Here is a 17907-nt window from a genome sequence, read left to right as displayed (position 1 = left end):
GTATTGCAGAAAGACGAGGAACTGGGGCTGATGCTTAATTCACCAAGTTGCTGGATGACCTTTTCTAGAATGCCTCTCATCCTCACCTTCGGATATAGGGAATACCGGACCTGGACATGGTCGCTGTAGAAGTCAATCGTATTCAGTCAGCTGGTTCGGTATAGAATCCTGTCGTATTAAAGTCTGATTTCAATAGTCCAGTGCTCAGGATCAAGTCGGCCGACTCCACCCTCGCAGCGACGCCCTCATTGGAACCACTCCCCGCATATACACTCCCAAAGGTAGGCAGTGTTTCATCCGCTTCTCTCTTCCCCATCGGAGTGGCGAAGGTTGGGAAGCCAGATTGCTGAATCAACTCATGAACATACCCAAGCGCATTGTGGCGGATTGCACCAGCATCCACCAGTATAACAGGGGTATTGGCGGATATTTGGTTTGTATGATGAACATCCTTGCCATGTGGTAATTCAAACCCGAATCCGTGGTACTCAAACATCTGGGTCGATGGCCTGATACCAAATGAATCACCTGAGTTGGATCCATGGAACGCCATGCTAAATACCAGTATATACTAGCGAGAACCATGGGGTACTTGAGCTACAAAATTATCGTCTATATCTCGCCATTCGATCACAATACAAGTGTCCTTGTCAGGTGTGACTAAACCCGCTTTATGTCATAGATATTCGTACAAAGCGTGTGGTCAGGTTATCGATCGCTTCCGAACCTTCCATATCGTGTCTGTTACGCATACGAGCTTTGGATATATGTAATCACCCCGCCTCCTACCAAATACAAGGCATTCGACCTTTCGACTATCGGTCTGTGTGAGGTTGAATATCACAAGCTGTTGCCGATAATGCCGTCCGAACACAGCCAGCCACAAACACGTGTGGCCATTGTCGGTGTTGGTCAAGTCGGTTCTGCTGCTGCATACGCGCTCATCCTAGGTCGTGTTGCCGATGAGCTACTCCTTGTCGATATAAAGGCAGAGTTGAGAGACGCTCAAGTCCGTGACCTGGCGGACGTGGCCTATGGCAACAATAGCGGCATACGTGTACGAGCGGCCACCATCCAAGAAATCGGCCAATGCGATATCGTGGTGATTACTGCTGGATCGAGATATTCTAGAGGTAAATGGACAATAACGACAATCCTGATACATATCCACTTCTTCCGCGCAACAAAGTCTTACATATTTCCTAGGTGAAACGAACGTGCAGCATTTGTACCACAAAATCGCCATCGTCCAGGGCATAGTCAACGAGGCGAGGCCTTTTCGCTCGGATACAATCTTACTGATCGTGGCTAACCCTGTCGATCTGCTCACATCCCTGGCGAAGGAGCTTTCCGGGCTCCCAACGTCTCAGGTTTTGGGGTCAGGTACATTCCTTGATTCGGTCCGAATTCGCGGGCTATTGGCAGAAAGGGCGGGGGTAAGTAACATACCATTTCTTTTTTTGCCCTGATAGTTGGGTCCCAGTGCTCGCTAACGGATTCCTAGGTTGCAACTAGCTCTGTCGATGTCCAGGTCGTGGGTGTCCACGGAAACTCAGAAGTAGTTGCATGGTCCGGTGTGACCATTGGGGGCGTTCCCGCCGCACGATGGTTCCCTGATAAGACCTCCCACCTGGCTGAGGTTGCGAATCAATGCAAAGCTAAGTCTCAGACAATTATTCGAGCCAAAGGGGGAACGCCGTTCGGAATTGGTTCCGTAGTCTGTAGTATTTGCTCTTCAATTCTCTTCGATAGGCGGGATGTCTGCTGCATCAGCCACTACCTGTCCGATTACAAATGCTGCTTTAGCCTTCCTGTCGTGCTTGGTAGGGGAGGGGTCATGAAAGCGATTGATATGCAGTTGGATCAGAAAGAATGGGAGGACCTTAATGAGACAGCGCAGGAACTGAAACACACGGTGGAAAGGCTTAAATCTGATGAGTGACTGTGATTTGATCTCCACCATGCATAGTAGTTAACAAGATATGTCCTGTCTCGGGGTGGCCAAGAGATGTCTTTGGAAACGGGTCTATGGCATAGGAGGGCGAATGAACGAGTGATAGTACTTCTATTAGCTGGACTGCGTGGCATAGCCTCACTATCGTTTGTTATAATGAAAAGGCTGTATTTACTTGCTTACTTGACGAAGCGGATATTAGAACCGACGTGGTATGCTGATGCATCATTACCGGACTTGGAAGTAAAGACAGAGAAAAAGGAAGAGCAAGACCTAAAGCACTTTTTTAGACTAGGCCATGTTCGATACTTCATAGCGCAATTTCTGGACGTTGTACCACTCCTGATCATGTATTTTCACCCGCAACGACGTGTCTTTTCACCACGAAGAAGCTGTCCGGGCTGACAGAGATCGAGTCGATCTTGAACTGAACTAGGAACCGAGCAAACTCGGGGTGGTTACTGGGTGCTTGGCCGCAAATGCCGATCTTGCAACCTTTTTGCTTTGCCACCTGGATAACCTGCTGCAGCATCCACTTGATTGCCTTATCCTGCTCATCGAAAAGGTCTGCGAGTTCCCCAGAATCACGATCGACGCCGAGGGTGAGCTGCGTCAAATCGTTGGAGCCGATAGAAAAGCCATCAAAGTATTCCATAAAATCAGCTGCGAGAATAACATTGGATGGGATCTCACACATAACATAGACCTGCAGCCCATTCTCCCCCCGCCTGAGCCCGTTCTCTGCCATGGCGTCCAACACCTTCTTCGCTTCTCTTACTGTGCGGCAAAATGGAATCATGACAATTGCATTTGTGAAGCCCATTTTCTCTCGTAGACGTTTAATTGCATGACATTCTAACGCAAATCCCTCTTTGTAGTGGGCGGAGTAATATCGCGAGGCGCCCCGGAAGCCTAGCATAGGGTTTTCCTCGTCCGGCTCAAACTCACGGCCACCCACAAGACGGGCATATTCATTGGTCTTGAAATCGCTCATGCGGATAATAGCAGGCTTGGGATAGACGGCAGCACACAAGGATGCAAACCCGTGAGACAGTTTGTCGATAAAATATTCCGGCTTGTTGTCATACCCAGTCGTCAACCGGAGAATATCCTCCTTGGCCTTCGTGTCCCTCAATTGATCAAAATGGACAAGCGCCATGGGATGTACCTGAATGGCATTGGTGACAACAAACTCCATACGGGCGAGTCCAATGCCATCAGCTGGGAGTTTCCACCAGCGGAAAGCTGCGGCTGGGTTCGCGAGATTGAGCATGATCTTTGTCCGGGTTTCCGGGAACTCAGTCAAATCCACAGATTCCGTCGTGATTTCCGAGATCCCCTCGTACACAAAGCCGTTGTCGCCCTCTGCGCATGAGACGGTGACATCCTGGCCAGTGTGCAGGATGTATGTAGCATTGCCCGCACCAACTATTGCTGGGAGGCCCAGTTCGCGGCTGATGATAGCCGCATGCGAGGTTCGTCCGCCATGGTCAGTGACGATGGCTACGGCTCGTTTCATGATAGGCACCCAGTCTGGGTCGGTGGTTTCGGTCACTAGTATGGAGCCATCAATGAATTTGTCGATGTCCCGTGCGGTTTCAATGAGACAGACACGGCCTGACACTGCTGCGTCACCAACAGAGAGGCCTGTGGTCAACAGACGTCCTTTTTTGCCAACCTTATACGTTTTGAAAATGGCATCATGGCTGCGCGAATGCACGGTTTCTGGTCGGGCTTGAACAATAAACAGCTCACCCGTAATACCATCTTTAGCCCATTCCATATCCATTGCGCAGCCATAATGCGCTTCAATTGTGCAGGCCCAACGCCCGAGCTGAAGAATTTCTTCGTCATTCAGCACGAATGTTGCTTGCTCGGATTTCGAGGTGGGCACATTTCGGGTGGGTGTCTCTGTATCGCCAAGGACCATTTTCATTCCCTTTTCACCCCGTTTTTTCTCTATGATCGGGACCAGGCTCTGATCAGCTAGCAGTGGTTTGAAGACTTGATATTCGTCGGGATTTACGGTCCCTTGCACGACGTTCTCCCCAAGCCCCCATGCAGCATTGATGAGAACGACCTTGTCGAAACCAGTTTCGGTGTCGATAGAAAACATGACGCCGGAGCCACCGGCATCAGATCGAACCATTCGCTGCACCCCTATGGAGAGGGCAACACTCATGTGGTCAAATCCTTTGGCCTGGCGATAGCTGATAGCCCGGTCCGTGAACAGCGATGCATAGCAGCGTCGACAGGCATGCAAGAGAGCCTCTTCGCCAGAGATATTTAAGTAGGACTCCTGCTGACCGGCAAAGCTTGCGTCTGGTAAGTCCTCTGCAGTCGCACTGGATCGGACCGCGACACCAAGGTCGTCAACCCCAGCCTTGCCACAAAGTTGACGATAGGCAGCCCTAATCGCGGCTTCTGCATCCGTCGGCCAGTTCCCATGAAGGAACAGAGCACGTACCGCATGGCCGGTTTCAGCAAGAGTTGTCTTTCTCAGTTGCCAGTTCTCAATTAGTTTAGTGATTTTCTTCCGGATGTCATTGGTGTCTAGATAGTGCCAATAGGTGTTCGACGTCGTGGCAAAGCCAGGTGGCACTGCAATGCCCTTTCCTCCCAGAGCAGTGATCATCTCACCGAGGGAGGAATTCTTGCCGCCAACTAGGGGTCCATCTTCGCGCCTTAGTTGCTCGAAGTTTCGAACAAATTTCGCATGAACGCTCATGTCATTCATCTTTACGACAGTTGTAAAGAATCACTGTTACAGTTCCTGTCCTATAGTTGGATCACCGTAGAAGTAATGCGGCGGTGTTCTAATCCACAAACCACTCGGGCCTGTAGAACTGCGGATTGTACAATGGTATACATTCTCAAAGTTCGAGGCATGGGAATAAACATCAGGAGATATTCTGAAGTAAACTTTCTGTTTGGCAGTAAGGCCCTGGCACAAACGACTGTCTGTGACTGTCTGCGCACTGGGGGATGGTATCATACGAAGTCAAGATGTGGCTATAGTTGACCAGGCTACCATCCTGAAATCTTAAATTGAGGACCTTTTCGGCCGAGTGGTCATGCCACTTTACTCACAGGTTCAGTATTGCCTCATTTGTGTCCATGGCATTTATACCTAGAAAAATGATAGGTTGTTCTTAACCGAAAGGTGGCGAAGCATGAAGCTCCATGTTGCGGCGCTGTTATTTGAGGTACAATTCGCTCGTCTACCTACAAAGGTACCAGATAGTCAAAAGTCTCTATGCATTGTCCGATGTCGACCCAATAACATCGCCTGACTTAGCTCACCCCACACACGCCGAGGTATCGCCAAGGAGGGATCGATGCCAATCGTATTTGTGCTTCGGCTTCTGGAGGGCTCTAGCCCGTGAGTGACTTCTCTCTCACGTCATAGGATAGGAGCCAGCTATTGCTTGAGGCATACCTGGTTGGTCTCATTAGCTGGAATGTACAGTGATCTACTGGCTATTGTTTCCTGCAGGGCATTCGCGGTTGCTTGGTTCATGGGTGGTGGGAATATTCGTCCTTCCTAACGCTAGATAACAAACAGAGTTATGATTACCATGTTGACTCAGACTTTTCATCAATTGAAACAGGCAGTGCTGACAGCCACGGTTACTAGAGTTGAGTCTCCGATCCAGATAGCTAATGCCATTTCCCTATCGCATCATTAAAGCAGCATTTTGAAACCAACCAAAGAAACACACAATATGAAGCGACAATCATCAGTCATGGAACCTTTCAAGTATACGGCCCGGCCTCCTGACGTGCTAACCTATCTATATCTTCACCATTTGGCTCAAAGGCACCCAGACGGGACACCTTCGAGGCCAGAAACATCCAAGCAGATGCATTACCAACTGTAGTCAGGTTATCTGGCAGTCTTTGTGGGGCATCTGAAATGACCCGTGCGTAGAGTTCTTTGTCGGTGAACAGGTGGAATAAATGTTGCGAGACCGTGTCAATGTCCCCACCATCAACTAGTAAAATGTTTTGTATCTTGTCTAAGAACGAAAATAGCCTTGCTTCTCTGCTAGCGATTACAGGCTTCCTCTTCTGGAGAGCCCATAGAAGGACCTCTGGTATTCCATGGACCATGGAGAGTTGAACGAGAACACGAGCCTGCGTAAGGAGAGTATTCCACATCTGGTCCTGGGGGCCAACCTGCACAACACAAACTCGATGTGCAAGGTCCTCCATTTTAGTGTTGATATGTGACAGCAAGCGGTCATATATGAGTGAGTTTTCTGGACTGTTAGGTGGGCCATGGTGACAAATCAGCAACTTGGGCGGGGGTGCATCCTGGTACACTTCCATATATCTCTTGCAGAATGTGGCGTAGGCATCGAGCAAAGGAATAGTTCCGTCTCCTAGTCGTAACCGTGAGAGATGGAGGATATATTGCTCTACACCTGTCAGCTGAGACTTCGGGTAACGACGACACAACGTGGAGATGTGCCCCTACCGTCAGGATACGATATGGTAGGGGATCCCAATACCCTGCATAAAGAGTGGAACTCCCGTCCGTAGAAGGTGATGTCCTCGGCCGTAATATTTTTATTCAACCCGTCAAATCTATCTCACGGTTAACAGCTAGCAGGTTCAGCGAAAGACGACGCCTTACTGGTCCACTGTAACTGGTATATACCCGACATACCTATCCGGCATGATGGATGGTGTCAGTTCACGAGGCAGTTGGGAGACTAGAATATCGACGTGCTTTAGCCTTGTTTTCACGAATTCCCACACTCTAGTCTGCGGGCTTGTCGAATCCTCCAGCAATCGCTGTTGCTGGACGTGCAATCTGTTTTCAAAAATAACCGGTCTTTGTGGGTCACATTGCTTAGATAGGAGTGCCAACGTCAAGAGGGGTGCGCTATCAATTATAACCACGTCTGCGCCGCCTTCTGAGCGAGGCCGTAGGGGTCCGTTCTCTGCTAACCAGTACCGTCTAGCATTTTCGTAGGCGAACTCCAGGAGCCGTAGCTCGTCATCCGTTCCAAGGTGTTCTTCCGGTCCAGTCAAACCCTCCATGATGTACTCCATCTTCCTCACGATTTGAAGAATACTGGGCCGTGGCTTCGGGACATACCTGCAACATCAGATCGATCAATATCGGCGGACGAGTAGATTAATAATGTCAAGACACCCACCATTTGGTATCTACTCCAAGTTTCTGAGAGAATCGGACCAAAGCGTGTCTTGTATGCACATCAGGCTTTCCCTCACATGTCATACTGAAAAAGGCGATTTTAATCTTCCTCTCTATCAGATCGTTTGCAAATCCTTGGACAATGTTCCATATCTCGGGATGCACAGTCTCCTGGTAATCTCCTTTATCTCCAACATGTACACAAAAGCGCTTGTCAACCTCCACCGTCCCATCAGCACAGATATGGTTGTGCAGGACATGCCCGACACCAAATGACCTATTCAATGTTAGAACCAAGGTCTTTCCAGCAACAGCTTTCCATTGTAACATTTACCGTAAACATTTCCGCGCCATTGAATCCGCCTGTTCATCGAGCTCCTTTCTCTCCCAACCCAAAAACGTGGCGAGCTCGCCAGGCTCATCTTGCTGCCTAAAATGGTTCTTGCACTCCAGCACCAAAGGGACGGCATCGAGGTCTTTCCAGAGATACGAACATAGTGATGGCCATCTGTGGGCAAGAGTTTGCGGCAAGGCCACGGCTATTATCTTCTCCCCATTCTTGGTCGCATATCGTCGTAAATAGGATACGAACTCGGTCGTCACGAAGGGAGGTACATGAACGCCGTGGACTACCACAGTATACTCGAAGAAGTCCACCAGCTGTGTGGCATTGCGAATGGCAAGTATGACCTTGCGTCCGGGCCCTGTGTTACCAGCTCCGATATTCCTGCATAAACAACCTATTCAACTTTTCTTAGCATGTTGGTCAACAATGTTCGATGGATGTCGATCCAGGGCTTCCCTACATTGAAAGGAGGCCCGCACCAGGAACTATCTCGAGAAGAACGTCCCCCAATGGGGATGCGCAAGTCGACTTTCGGAGATGAAAACATTTGATAAGGTTATCAACACCAGTGTTATGGCTCGATGTGAACATATGGCAATATGTTGAATCACCACGCAGCCTATTTTGTTCGAGGTTTGGGGGTTTAGGAGTAACCTGTGTTCCCTATACGACGGGTACTTTGCATTACTCGGCTCCTGACCTAAACAGCCCTCTTCCGACTAAAGTATCTCGCCACAGTTACAGAAGAGATAGTATAACTAAGCTCAAAGGTAATGTGGCAAGTACAGATGAGGCTCATATAACCGACGAGACCGAGAGAAGTGGCGTGATGTGGAATATTGGCTCAATAATACGAAGCAAGGCCTTGGACACCAAAACGAACAACTTTTGGATTCGCTGCTGTATGGAGATATCTGGGACAGTGAGTTCATATTACTTACCCCTGTCACTCGGCCGGTGACAATTGCCCGCAGGCCGAGCCGACAATCATCGCCATCACGAAAGAGTGGATATAAGGGTCCACCCTATCCTTCCATATTAACGCAACGAAAGTCGCGGATTCCATGTTTCGCGCCTCTTGTGCAACTCAAATTTCCATCCGAAAGCCATTAGTATCAGTCGTATGATCGGATATATGGCCTACCACGTTATCTCAAGTATCAGGGGCAGAAACCTTAGGCTACGTCACCTTGAGGTATACGATATACGAGCCAGTCTCAAAGATTATAGTAAAATTATCTGCCGGCGTAGACCATGAACCCGCCCATGACAGTCTCGCCTATCAGATGTCGCAGACAACATTGCGGTCATGGTACTCATATCCGGCCGAGCCTACGAGGGCGCGAACGACTTAAGTTCTATTCAAAAGGCCGGTACTCTCCAAAAGCCAAATAACTTTTGCCGAGGTTCTCTGTGGTCTCCTTTGATGGTCTGGAGCATGACACCTGACATTTAAAGAAACATTCTAGGATCAAGACCGCACACAATTTGAGACCAGGCCTGGCCAGAGTAGCTACACAATCTCCAATCCCACCAAAGCAACATTTAGGAAGATATTACTGGACCAACTTTATTGATATGATGTATTGAGCTTGATTGCGGAAAGTAATTTCCCACCCCGATGAGATATAAGGCTGTGGAATTAAATATCAAGGCCCAGATGAATGATAAGCTCCCCACCTATCGTGACATCATAGGGTTTAGTATTCACGTACACCCTCTCTATAAAGATACCATTCCACACAAGCGAAGATTTACATAGTCATACGGTCGGTGTACAATTAGATCGCGGCCATGTATAAATGTCATCTCAATGGATACCAGGTCACGCACATTCAAGCGAGATGCACAGAACGTCCAGGCATGGCTAGTCGGCAACGGGCTGGCTTCCCTAGCCGCCGCTGTTTATCTGACGAGGGAATGCAACGTGCCTGGTCGAAATATCCATATTCTCGATCTTCATCCGGGCTTTGAAGGAGAAATGGCCACCCTGGGGAATGCAGAGAATGGGTACTTCTTGCCCTACCAGTGCCTCCCCCACCTCTATGGTACTTGTATCGACAGCCTTTTGTCCTTAGTGCCTAGTACCCTGGATTCCGACAAGTCTCTACTGGACGATATTCAAGAGTTTGGCAGACAGCACCAGTCACACCCAAAGGCGCCCACGACATCTGGCGCAATAAGATTGAAAGCACCAGATTCAAGTGGGGTGTACACGGAAGGGTTCCAGCTCGGACTAAAACATCGCCTGGAGCTAATCAAAGTCATCCTAGAGAGCGAGAAAACACTAGCGTCAAAAAAAATCAACGAAGCCTTCGATACGTCATTCTTTGACACAGGTTTCTGGTTGCACTGGTCTAAGATGTAAATCTTTCACACAACCCTTGCTTTGGAATAAGCTGATCAGTGGATAGATTTGCGTTCCAGCCATGGCATAGTGCGATTGAGTTTCGAAGACATCTTCGTAAATACTTGGAGGATATTTTGTCCCTTAAAGATGTCAGTGGAACCATCCACACGAGATATAACTTATTTGACTCCATTGTCATCCCAATTATTCGTTATCTAAGAGATGAACGTGTTGACTTTCGTTTCGATGTCGAGGTAACGGATATCAGATTCTATCCTGAGAGTGATCCAGCAACAGTCTTTGAGATACGATTGGTGAAAGATGGAGAGGAATGTCGAATTTCGCTTGACCTAGAGGATATTTGCTTGGTTGACCTAGGCTTCTCACGCTCCGGTGCGATTTATGGTACGAATGTGGCTGCCCCGCCATTTTTGTCCTCGAACTGGGAAGATCTCTTGTTACGTGAGTGGAGATTATGGCAAGGGCTTTCTCGCAAGTCTTCAAAATTTGGAAATCCGGTCAACTTTCTTTCACGAGCCCTAGAATCTGGGATTGAGACCTTCACCACTACTCTGCAGGGAACAGAATTCATGAGGCTATACGACAAGCTCACCCTCGAGCCGGCAGGCAGCACTGACACGCTATCCCTGGCAGAGAGTAATTGGCTGATCACTATCAACGTCCCACATCAACCGGTGTTTCCGTCCCAGCCTGCTGACAGGCATATCGTTTGTGGGTACGGGCTGAGCCCTGCTAGCGAAGGCAATTTCGTGAAGAAGCCCATGTTCGCGTGCTCTGGTGTGGAGATTTTCACCGAGGTTCTTTCTCACCTCAGCTTCCCATTACAGCCCATACTCGCGAAATCAACCACCATCCCTTGTGGGATGCCGCTGGGAACCGCACCCTTTCTGACACGCAGTAACCAAGATCGTCCACATGTGGTACCTCATGGAACCACCAACTTTGCGTGTCTTGGTCAATTTGCCGAGCTCCCTGACGAAACTACGTTGAGTACCGAGTACAGTGTGAGGACTGCTCAGCAGGCTGTCTATACGCTATTCAGCCTTCCAAAATCACCACCAAGGGTAAAGAAAAATATTCTCTTGGAGGTCTTTGATATTCTTGTATAACCGGCGTGGGTCACAGTGCACCGAGTCCCACTTAAATTTTACATTTCTGCCAAGTTCTGTGTGGTGCCATGACCAGCATGTTTATTTGGGATTCATAAAATACGGGCATCTGTGCCTGAGGTTTGCGAGGGTGGTTGCGGTGACGAAGCAGCTACAACGAGTTTTACTGCCTTTCCAGAGTCTTCGTGCCTGATAAGCGAGGAATTAGTTCTCTTGGTGGAATTTGAAAATCACCAAGCGACATATGCAAGCTTGCTGTCATTCAGAGACCTGTTGGACCTCATCAGTCTCTTCTACTAGGCAAGAGTCATTGGGCGTATACGCATGCCATCATCTTGTTCGGCAGGTGGGTTCTGTCCCGCAAAAGTTATACACTACTCTGCGTCTACCATGTAGTATCGATTGACTATTGAACCTGTTGGGGCACATTCTCAGCCACGAACTTAGTATATATGCCGAATGCTGCATGTCAAAAGACGGACCCTGCAATCATGGCTGTGTAAATAACTCGTAAAAGCAGTTAACTTGTACTTCACATTCCATCGTTGTACATCCAGAGCCAAAAGGAGATATCTGGCCATATCCTCAGTCATCGATCGCGAAATGGGGTCTTTTTTCTTTTTTTTTTTTTATAAGAACTCCGTATCCCTTCCACTGAGTATATTTCCGTCGGCTTTCAACAATCTGTGATCCTTCCCTGTTATTGGGTTGAGACAAGTAAGAAACGAATAGATAACGAGACAAGCCAAGTCCACGCCACGTAGAATAAAACTCTCAGAAAGAAGAAACATGAACAGACTAGCATGATCACTAAGATTAAGCAGATATACTCTCACATAATTTGCATTGATGTTTCCGCCAAAGCGACATTTTCCAGCCTCTTTGTCTCAATCACACTGATTGAATAATTCTCACCATACTCACCCACGGCATGCACGACTACATTCTCGCCATATCCACAGTCCGTTTCGACAGGCGACGCCTCGTCGTATGCTTCATAGCTTTCCTTAGTCAGGGCATCATCCTCGGACAGTAATACCTTCTCTGCATATATTCTCGCCTCCTGATAACTGATAAACGCACCCAACACATTGAGATCTCGCACTGTACTGACTTCCTTCTCTCCATTATATGCAAAGGTGGTCTGGATAACGTAATAGAGAGTCACAGGGATTCGACCATCCTCATAATCCGTCATTAATCCAAGACTATTTGGAGTCGTATCAATGCGGACGCGGAAGGTGGTACCATCGGAGGCAACTGCAAATACAATGAGACCCTGTCTTTCTGGGAGATTCTGCTCTTCGAAGATATCTTTGTTGATTTCATATTGTGTGAAGAACTCCCTTTCGTACCCGGCGTCATAGAGACAACTGTGGGCAGCTGCTTTGGCTGCCCGCAGTGATACGTAGGTACCGGGGATGCGGACCTTTTCGATAATGTTGTTTGGGTCTTTACTGATATGAGTGGCCGATAAGACCAGATGGTAGAGATCGCTGGAAACGGTGTCGTGGGCAGAGGTCATCTTGTTGACTGTATATTGATAGTGGGTCGAGAAGTATTGTGCTGAAGCCAGCCGATTGCAACGGTTAAATACTAACAACTGGTTCCAGATATGTCTGATATATCATCTGCTCTATGCGGTTCTTCCAATGAGTGTTGCATAATGGCCAAAACAATTCGAGGCGTTGATTTACACCTACAAGTAATTAGGTCTAGGCCCTCTATCTGTCATATGACGTTCGAACTTTTGGTCCTCCCAAAGCCAAACCCCTCTTGAGAAATGCCAGGGATATCTCCTGATATTGTTGTGACCCAATGGAGCGAGTAATTGCTTATCCTACTTTACTATGTTCTATAACAAGGTATTGAAATTATTGAGTTGATTTCAGTAAACGGCTGCCATTCATGTACATTATTTAGTGCTTCGTAGTGTATTCATGGAAAAGACAGGTTTCGCAGTTGAGCATTTCTCTTTTAAAAAGCCATTCTACTCCAGATTGGATAAACTGACATTCTTCCACCAGTAGTATATTCTTTGATTGATTAATGGTATTAGCAGATCTCCTACTCGTTTTAGGGTAACTAGAGCACTCAACATACAGGCGACAATCATGAGTCCTGCCTACTCCACACATGCCATTATACCAGTGATGTATAAAACCCTCATCTTCATTCTGGAATCTGCTAGATGGAATAAAATCCTATCATGAGCAAAACCTGTTCCAGGTTCAAAGACATAAAACGACCTAGCTTACCTGGTCACTCTTTTGCATGCATTTTACTAGTCCTTTCTGCAAAGCCATGCACCCCACTACTTCAACTAGTAATCTGGGCCCTCGTCTGCTTGTTTTTGTTTGACTAGGTCCTACACTGCACCTTCGAGCTGCTACAGCCGCCCCTTCTTTGGCGGTATTCCCGGGCTGCTTGTCTATTACGCTCAATGTAGCTATTGCTCTGTGGCGTGACCTTGTAAGACATGCATCTATAGATCGCATTAACACTGATATTGTCTCCCTCTTCTTTACAATGTCGATCAATGTGGTATCACAACACTTTGAGGAAATGATCTCCGTGAAGGTTTTGTTTACTTATGGCTTTGTATCTGGTAAATCTTCTTTACAAGGGCTGTAGTGCAGCTATAATCACTGTTTCAATGTCTACCGGTGAAGAGTCTCAACCAATGTTAATTATCTTAATTATTCTTTTACTAATCCTCTTCTGGCACGTTTATCACTGAAGAAACATTATCATATATCGAACAGTGATTGTGCTTGACAGAAGTGGGTTTACAGGGTACATAGGGTAGTTCATTCCAGCATGTAATGCCATAGGGTCGATTAGATGTAACTGAGGTTCATCAGATTCATTCAGTCCCAGACTTGCGAGTACGAGCTTGTCACAGAACATTTAGACTTGACGGCTGGTACAGCAATAGATGAAAACTAAATTAAGGAGAAAACAACAAAACGTGGGACGAATTAAGATATAGAGGGTTGTATTGATATAGATCCAATATATACTGGTGGTTTCGAAGACGTTGTGCCTTCTACAGTGAACTCACCCTGGGAGTGTAAAAAACGGTGGTACAAATAGCAAACACACACCCATAACACTCTTTGGGTATACCATTTCCTGCATTGAAAAAGATCTACGTATTTTCTCTTTCTCCCTTTCGTGGAGGCACCGCCGTTCCCAATCACGCATAGAGGTAAGTGCAGAGTATTGTGTTAGTTCAGCTAAGGTATGAGCGTGGCACTGGATTTCCCAGCTTGGTTTGGCCATGAGAAGTGTAGTTACGGAGAAAACGATTCTTGTCTGTGTAGAACTGTTTATTCTATGCACATCAACAGATCTGAGGGATATCATCCTGAATCAAAAGATCAAAGCCAAAAGGTACTTGTAGTAGACAGTGAGGTGCACAGGTTGTGAAAGTTCCCTCACTACTGCACTTGTCAACTTGATAACCAATATAAAGATCTCGGCTCTCTGGCTTTTGTAGAGCCGGAGTTGCTATCGACTCTGATAGTATACAATGAACTACCTATATATGTTACAAAAAAGGGCGTCGTCTCTCTATTGATCGCCTCCCGCTTCCACAGTGCTAGACTACAATACAGGTCGCGGGCCACGTCTAGCCTCCAGTCATTGATTCGAAGTACTATTCAATATCATGGAAGAGGCTATTTTAATACTTTAATATAATGATTCTCATACATGCCAACTGGTGTGATCTGTAGTGGATTCAAAGTAAATGTAGAGTAAAGCACAATATAGTTTGAAACGAGTGTATCTAGTTAAACTTTTGTCTATAGACCCAATCTTCCTCCACAGCGTTCCTAGAATCAAAGATCAACGGACACGAATTTAGCCGGCGGCATTGGTGAGGTTGATCTGAATGCAACCTCCCGAGAATCAAAGATCAACGGACAGCGAACTTAGATAGCGGCCTTGGTGAGGCTGATCTGAATGCAGTCGTTGGGAAGGGTGGCACCGGAGCGGCTGGCATAAAGCATGTAGGTAGGGGGACCCGCGGCGAAGAAGGATACGTGAGGGCAGGCGTAGAACTGGCCCTGGGCCCACTCAAGGACATTGTTGCTGCCCGTAGTGAACCCCTGGGTCAGACCACCAGCAACGATACCGTCGGTGCTCTTGAGGTCGACGTGGCCATCGGTGCCAACGTAGACTAAGCTCAATCGTTAGCGCGATCTGGTATTACGAAGGCGATGCGTGTCAAAAGGAAGAAAGTCTTACCAACGTCGCCGTTCTGGATGCCCAGAGTGCCATCACCGCCAGTGAAGTTGATACCGTGTTCACCTTGGGGAGCCACGATGAAGGCGTCGCCTTGGCTGATGAGGGCGCGGTCCTTGAGCTCGCTGGTGCGGGATTGAGAACCGCTGATAACCAGCTGGAATGGAGCTGCGGCAGCGAGCACGCTGGAGGCGAGGGCAGAGAGAATGAATGCGGACTTCATTTTGACTGAAAGTTGTCGAGTTGGAAGAGTGATTGAATGATGCTGATGCTGTGTGATGATGATGCGAGTTGTGAGAGGAGAGACAGCGCCTCATCGTCTTTATATATGTGTGATCGGTGAGCAATCTCTCACCCTGACGGTCCTCATAACATTTGCTATTACAAATCCATCTCCAGCTGAAGAACCACTGACCAGGTATAGCAGTATCAAGGTGCCGGTTATCCGCTTCGCTCCCGGCACTTCTCGAACTAAGCATTATATCGATCTATCAAGGTTCTCGTCATGTCTCAGTGTTATGGGCAAGCAATAGTATCAAAGCTTCCTAGTACCCACTATTTATTAACTATCAAGGTTCTCGCCATATCTCAGTCTCTATCTAGATGAGTTCCCGGAGATTGAACAATCTTTTTTAGTCAACTACTCAGTTCAAACCCGTCATAGAGGTCTCTTCGGTTGCCATGTTCTGAAGGGTACACGCTCCAGCGAGGATAGAGAATTTCAATACCCTTGTAGAAAATGAAAGATGCCCTTTTACCATTCCAAGAGAGCCTGGGGGTCAAAGGCATTCCCCCCAGATTATTCAGGCAATAGCCAATTGAGTCCCAGAAAGATTAGTTTTAGTATGAACTTGTTATGTCAGCCTCGTTGCTACTAAGATATCAACTTATGTGAGATATATACACTATGATGACAGTATTCCTCATCGGATTCTATTCAGATAGCAATAACAGAAGATCAATATACACGAGCAACTACAAACGCTCAAGCATTGAGTGCAAAATAAGAACTGGGCAGCTGCTCCAAAGGCCACTGCCTCATATACTCCTCCCAACTGACAGGCTTGACCTGTGGATATTTGTCATTATCGAGCTGCGGCCCGACAAAGGTCTGCCCATTGATCCAGTAATAGTAAAAGAACCTGTCTCCCGTCAGTACCATGAGCATCACAGATTATCCAGAGTAGCGGGTAACATACAACGACATGTAGCCGTAGATATCAGCAGGGTTCTGGGCTTGCTTCTCGTGCATAAACTTGTAGAGGTCGTCGAGAGAACCCAGCCTCTCAAGGTTCGCCCTCACGCCGTAGACCTTCTCGTAGGACTGAGCGATTTCGCGGATAGTGGCGCGGCCGCCAAGGACTGCAGTATGGTTAGTTTGGTAAAAAATGGTAGAGTACCAACACTCAGACAGAAACATACAGCGGATGATACCAGTTGCCTCGGGATCCCTAGCCACGGCGGTGGTGAACTCAGCCGCATTGTCGTAGGTAGTTCCCTCCATGATTTCATCGCCCTCGCCCCAGAAGCGGAAAGTGTTGGTCTTGGGATCCAGAATATTGAAGAAGGGGCTGAGAACCGGCTCCATGAACCCTCCGATTAGTACATGGACGCCCTTGACCTTTTGCGTTGTAGCCAGGTAGGCGTGAACGTGGATCATGGGGTCCTTGGGGAACAGCTCTCCTAGTTTCAGCTTGGTGTAGTCGAGGGCCCAGTCACTTGCGATGTAGCGCGGAACGCCCTGCTCCTCACAGGCATCGATCAGAATCTTCTGTCCATCGATCATGAGCTGGTTGTCGCCGAGGTAGCAGCAGATCAGCACATCACAGCCCTGGGCGAAGGTACGGATGGCCCCCTTGTCGAAGGCATCGCCCTTGAACAGGGTCACTTTCTCCGAGGAGGAAATGGACTCGGGGACCTTGCTGGGGTCACGACAGTATCCGCGGATAGTGACATCGGAGTGCTTGAGCAGGTGGGAGACCACGCGGCGGGCGAACTTTCCGGTGATGCCAGCGATCCCGACGGTGAGGGCCATTTTGTCAATAGAATTGTAAGGGAAGGATGGGTGGAATATGAAGATAACACATCGTCAATGACAGGGGCATAGGGATGACTTTTAAATACTTTCGGCGGTTTGTATTATCTGGTCGACTGGAGGCAAATAGTGATCGATCATTATTCATTCGGGCTCTATTTTGATCCCGAGCTTCGTACGGCGTATTCGTCCCGACACCCCGAAGTATTAACGATCAATATACTCTGGGATATGACTGATTATTCAGTACACTATGCTTATTTCTATAAAAGAAAACAACCGACGTTATCTATTCGCCTTGTGCCAAATTTACTATAGGACGGGTGCGGTGTAAGCACTATCTATTAGGATTCAAATATATATATGACCACAGGGTTTCCTGGCCGCTCCGTGATTTCTACGCTGCAGATAAGCAAGTCACCATCTTATTTAAAAATATATTCCCCTGTCATGGGATACATAATGGACTCTTTTACTTACGTTCGATGTCCAGTTGGTTAACAGTGATTGGGCATAGGTTAGAACAAGTTGCTCTCTTTCGATATAAACATATTGATTCTCTGGCCTATAGATCAAGAAAGTGTAAACTATTATATAACCCAACTATAGCACAGAACCCATCCGAACCCGACGCATTACATTACCCTACACACTGGGACATAAATTAGATGATT

General features: G+C 47.6%; 8 protein-coding genes across 8 annotated transcripts; 2 read left to right on the top strand and 6 right to left on the bottom strand.

Moving 5' to 3' along the window:
• Nucleotides 1–142: 142 nt before the first annotated feature.
• ABOM_008341 (putative pyruvate decarboxylase) lies at nt 143–553 on the bottom strand (the record flags this gene model as incomplete). Its single annotated transcript, XM_022535470.1, has 1 exon — nt 143–553. The coding sequence occupies one exon, from the start codon at nt 551–553 to the stop codon at nt 143–145; it is 411 nt and encodes a 136-aa protein (XP_022386211.1).
• A 306-nt stretch (nt 554–859) lies between these two features.
• On the top strand, nt 860–1942 carry ABOM_008340 (lactate/malate dehydrogenase family protein; the record flags this gene model as incomplete). The annotated part of the gene is made up of 3 exons (XM_022535469.1): nt 860–1133; nt 1207–1436; nt 1505–1942. The coding sequence occupies 3 exons, from the start codon at nt 860–862 to the stop codon at nt 1940–1942; spliced, it is 942 nt and encodes a 313-aa protein (XP_022386210.1).
• Nucleotides 1943–2300: 358 nt separating this feature from the next.
• Nucleotides 2301–4691, bottom strand: ABOM_008339 (phosphoenolpyruvate synthase; the record flags this gene model as incomplete). The annotated part of the gene is made up of 1 exon (XM_022535468.1): nt 2301–4691. The coding sequence occupies one exon, from the start codon at nt 4689–4691 to the stop codon at nt 2301–2303; it is 2391 nt and encodes a 796-aa protein (XP_022386208.1).
• A 1019-nt stretch (nt 4692–5710) lies between these two features.
• ABOM_008338 (uncharacterized protein) lies at nt 5711–8058 on the bottom strand (the record flags this gene model as incomplete). Its single annotated transcript, XM_022535467.1, has 6 exons — nt 5711–6375; nt 6435–6544; nt 6627–7061; nt 7123–7398; nt 7456–7848; nt 7928–8058. The coding sequence occupies 6 exons, from the start codon at nt 8056–8058 to the stop codon at nt 5711–5713; spliced, it is 2010 nt and encodes a 669-aa protein (XP_022386209.1).
• Nucleotides 8059–9280: 1222 nt separating this feature from the next.
• ABOM_008337 (oleate hydratase) lies at nt 9281–10947 on the top strand (the record flags this gene model as incomplete). Its single annotated transcript, XM_022535466.1, has 2 exons — nt 9281–9831; nt 9882–10947. The coding sequence occupies 2 exons, from the start codon at nt 9281–9283 to the stop codon at nt 10945–10947; spliced, it is 1617 nt and encodes a 538-aa protein (XP_022386206.1).
• An 832-nt stretch (nt 10948–11779) lies between these two features.
• On the bottom strand, nt 11780–12472 carry ABOM_008336 (uncharacterized protein; the record flags this gene model as incomplete). Its single annotated transcript, XM_022535465.1, has 1 exon — nt 11780–12472. One exon carries the CDS (start codon nt 12470–12472, stop codon nt 11780–11782), a length of 693 nt encoding a protein of 230 aa, XP_022386207.1.
• A 2413-nt stretch (nt 12473–14885) lies between these two features.
• Nucleotides 14886–15421, bottom strand: ABOM_008335 (uncharacterized protein; the record flags this gene model as incomplete). The annotated part of the gene is made up of 2 exons (XM_022535464.1): nt 14886–15133; nt 15202–15421. 2 exons carry the CDS (start codon nt 15419–15421, stop codon nt 14886–14888), a joined length of 468 nt encoding a protein of 155 aa, XP_022386204.1.
• Nucleotides 15422–16183: 762 nt separating this feature from the next.
• On the bottom strand, nt 16184–17233 carry ABOM_008334 (NmrA-like family protein; the record flags this gene model as incomplete). The annotated part of the gene is made up of 3 exons (XM_022535463.1): nt 16184–16340; nt 16404–16560; nt 16621–17233. 3 exons carry the CDS (start codon nt 17231–17233, stop codon nt 16184–16186), a joined length of 927 nt encoding a protein of 308 aa, XP_022386205.1.
• Between the last annotated feature and the right edge of the window lie 674 nt (nt 17234–17907).

Source organism: Aspergillus bombycis, assembly GCF_001792695.1.
Source record: "Aspergillus bombycis strain NRRL26010 chromosome Unknown contig00088, whole genome shotgun sequence".
Classification (NCBI taxonomy): Eukaryota; Fungi; Ascomycota; class Eurotiomycetes; order Eurotiales; family Aspergillaceae; genus Aspergillus; species Aspergillus bombycis.
Note: the sequence above shows the minus strand (reverse complement) of the source record. Positions and strands in the feature narration are given on the sequence as shown.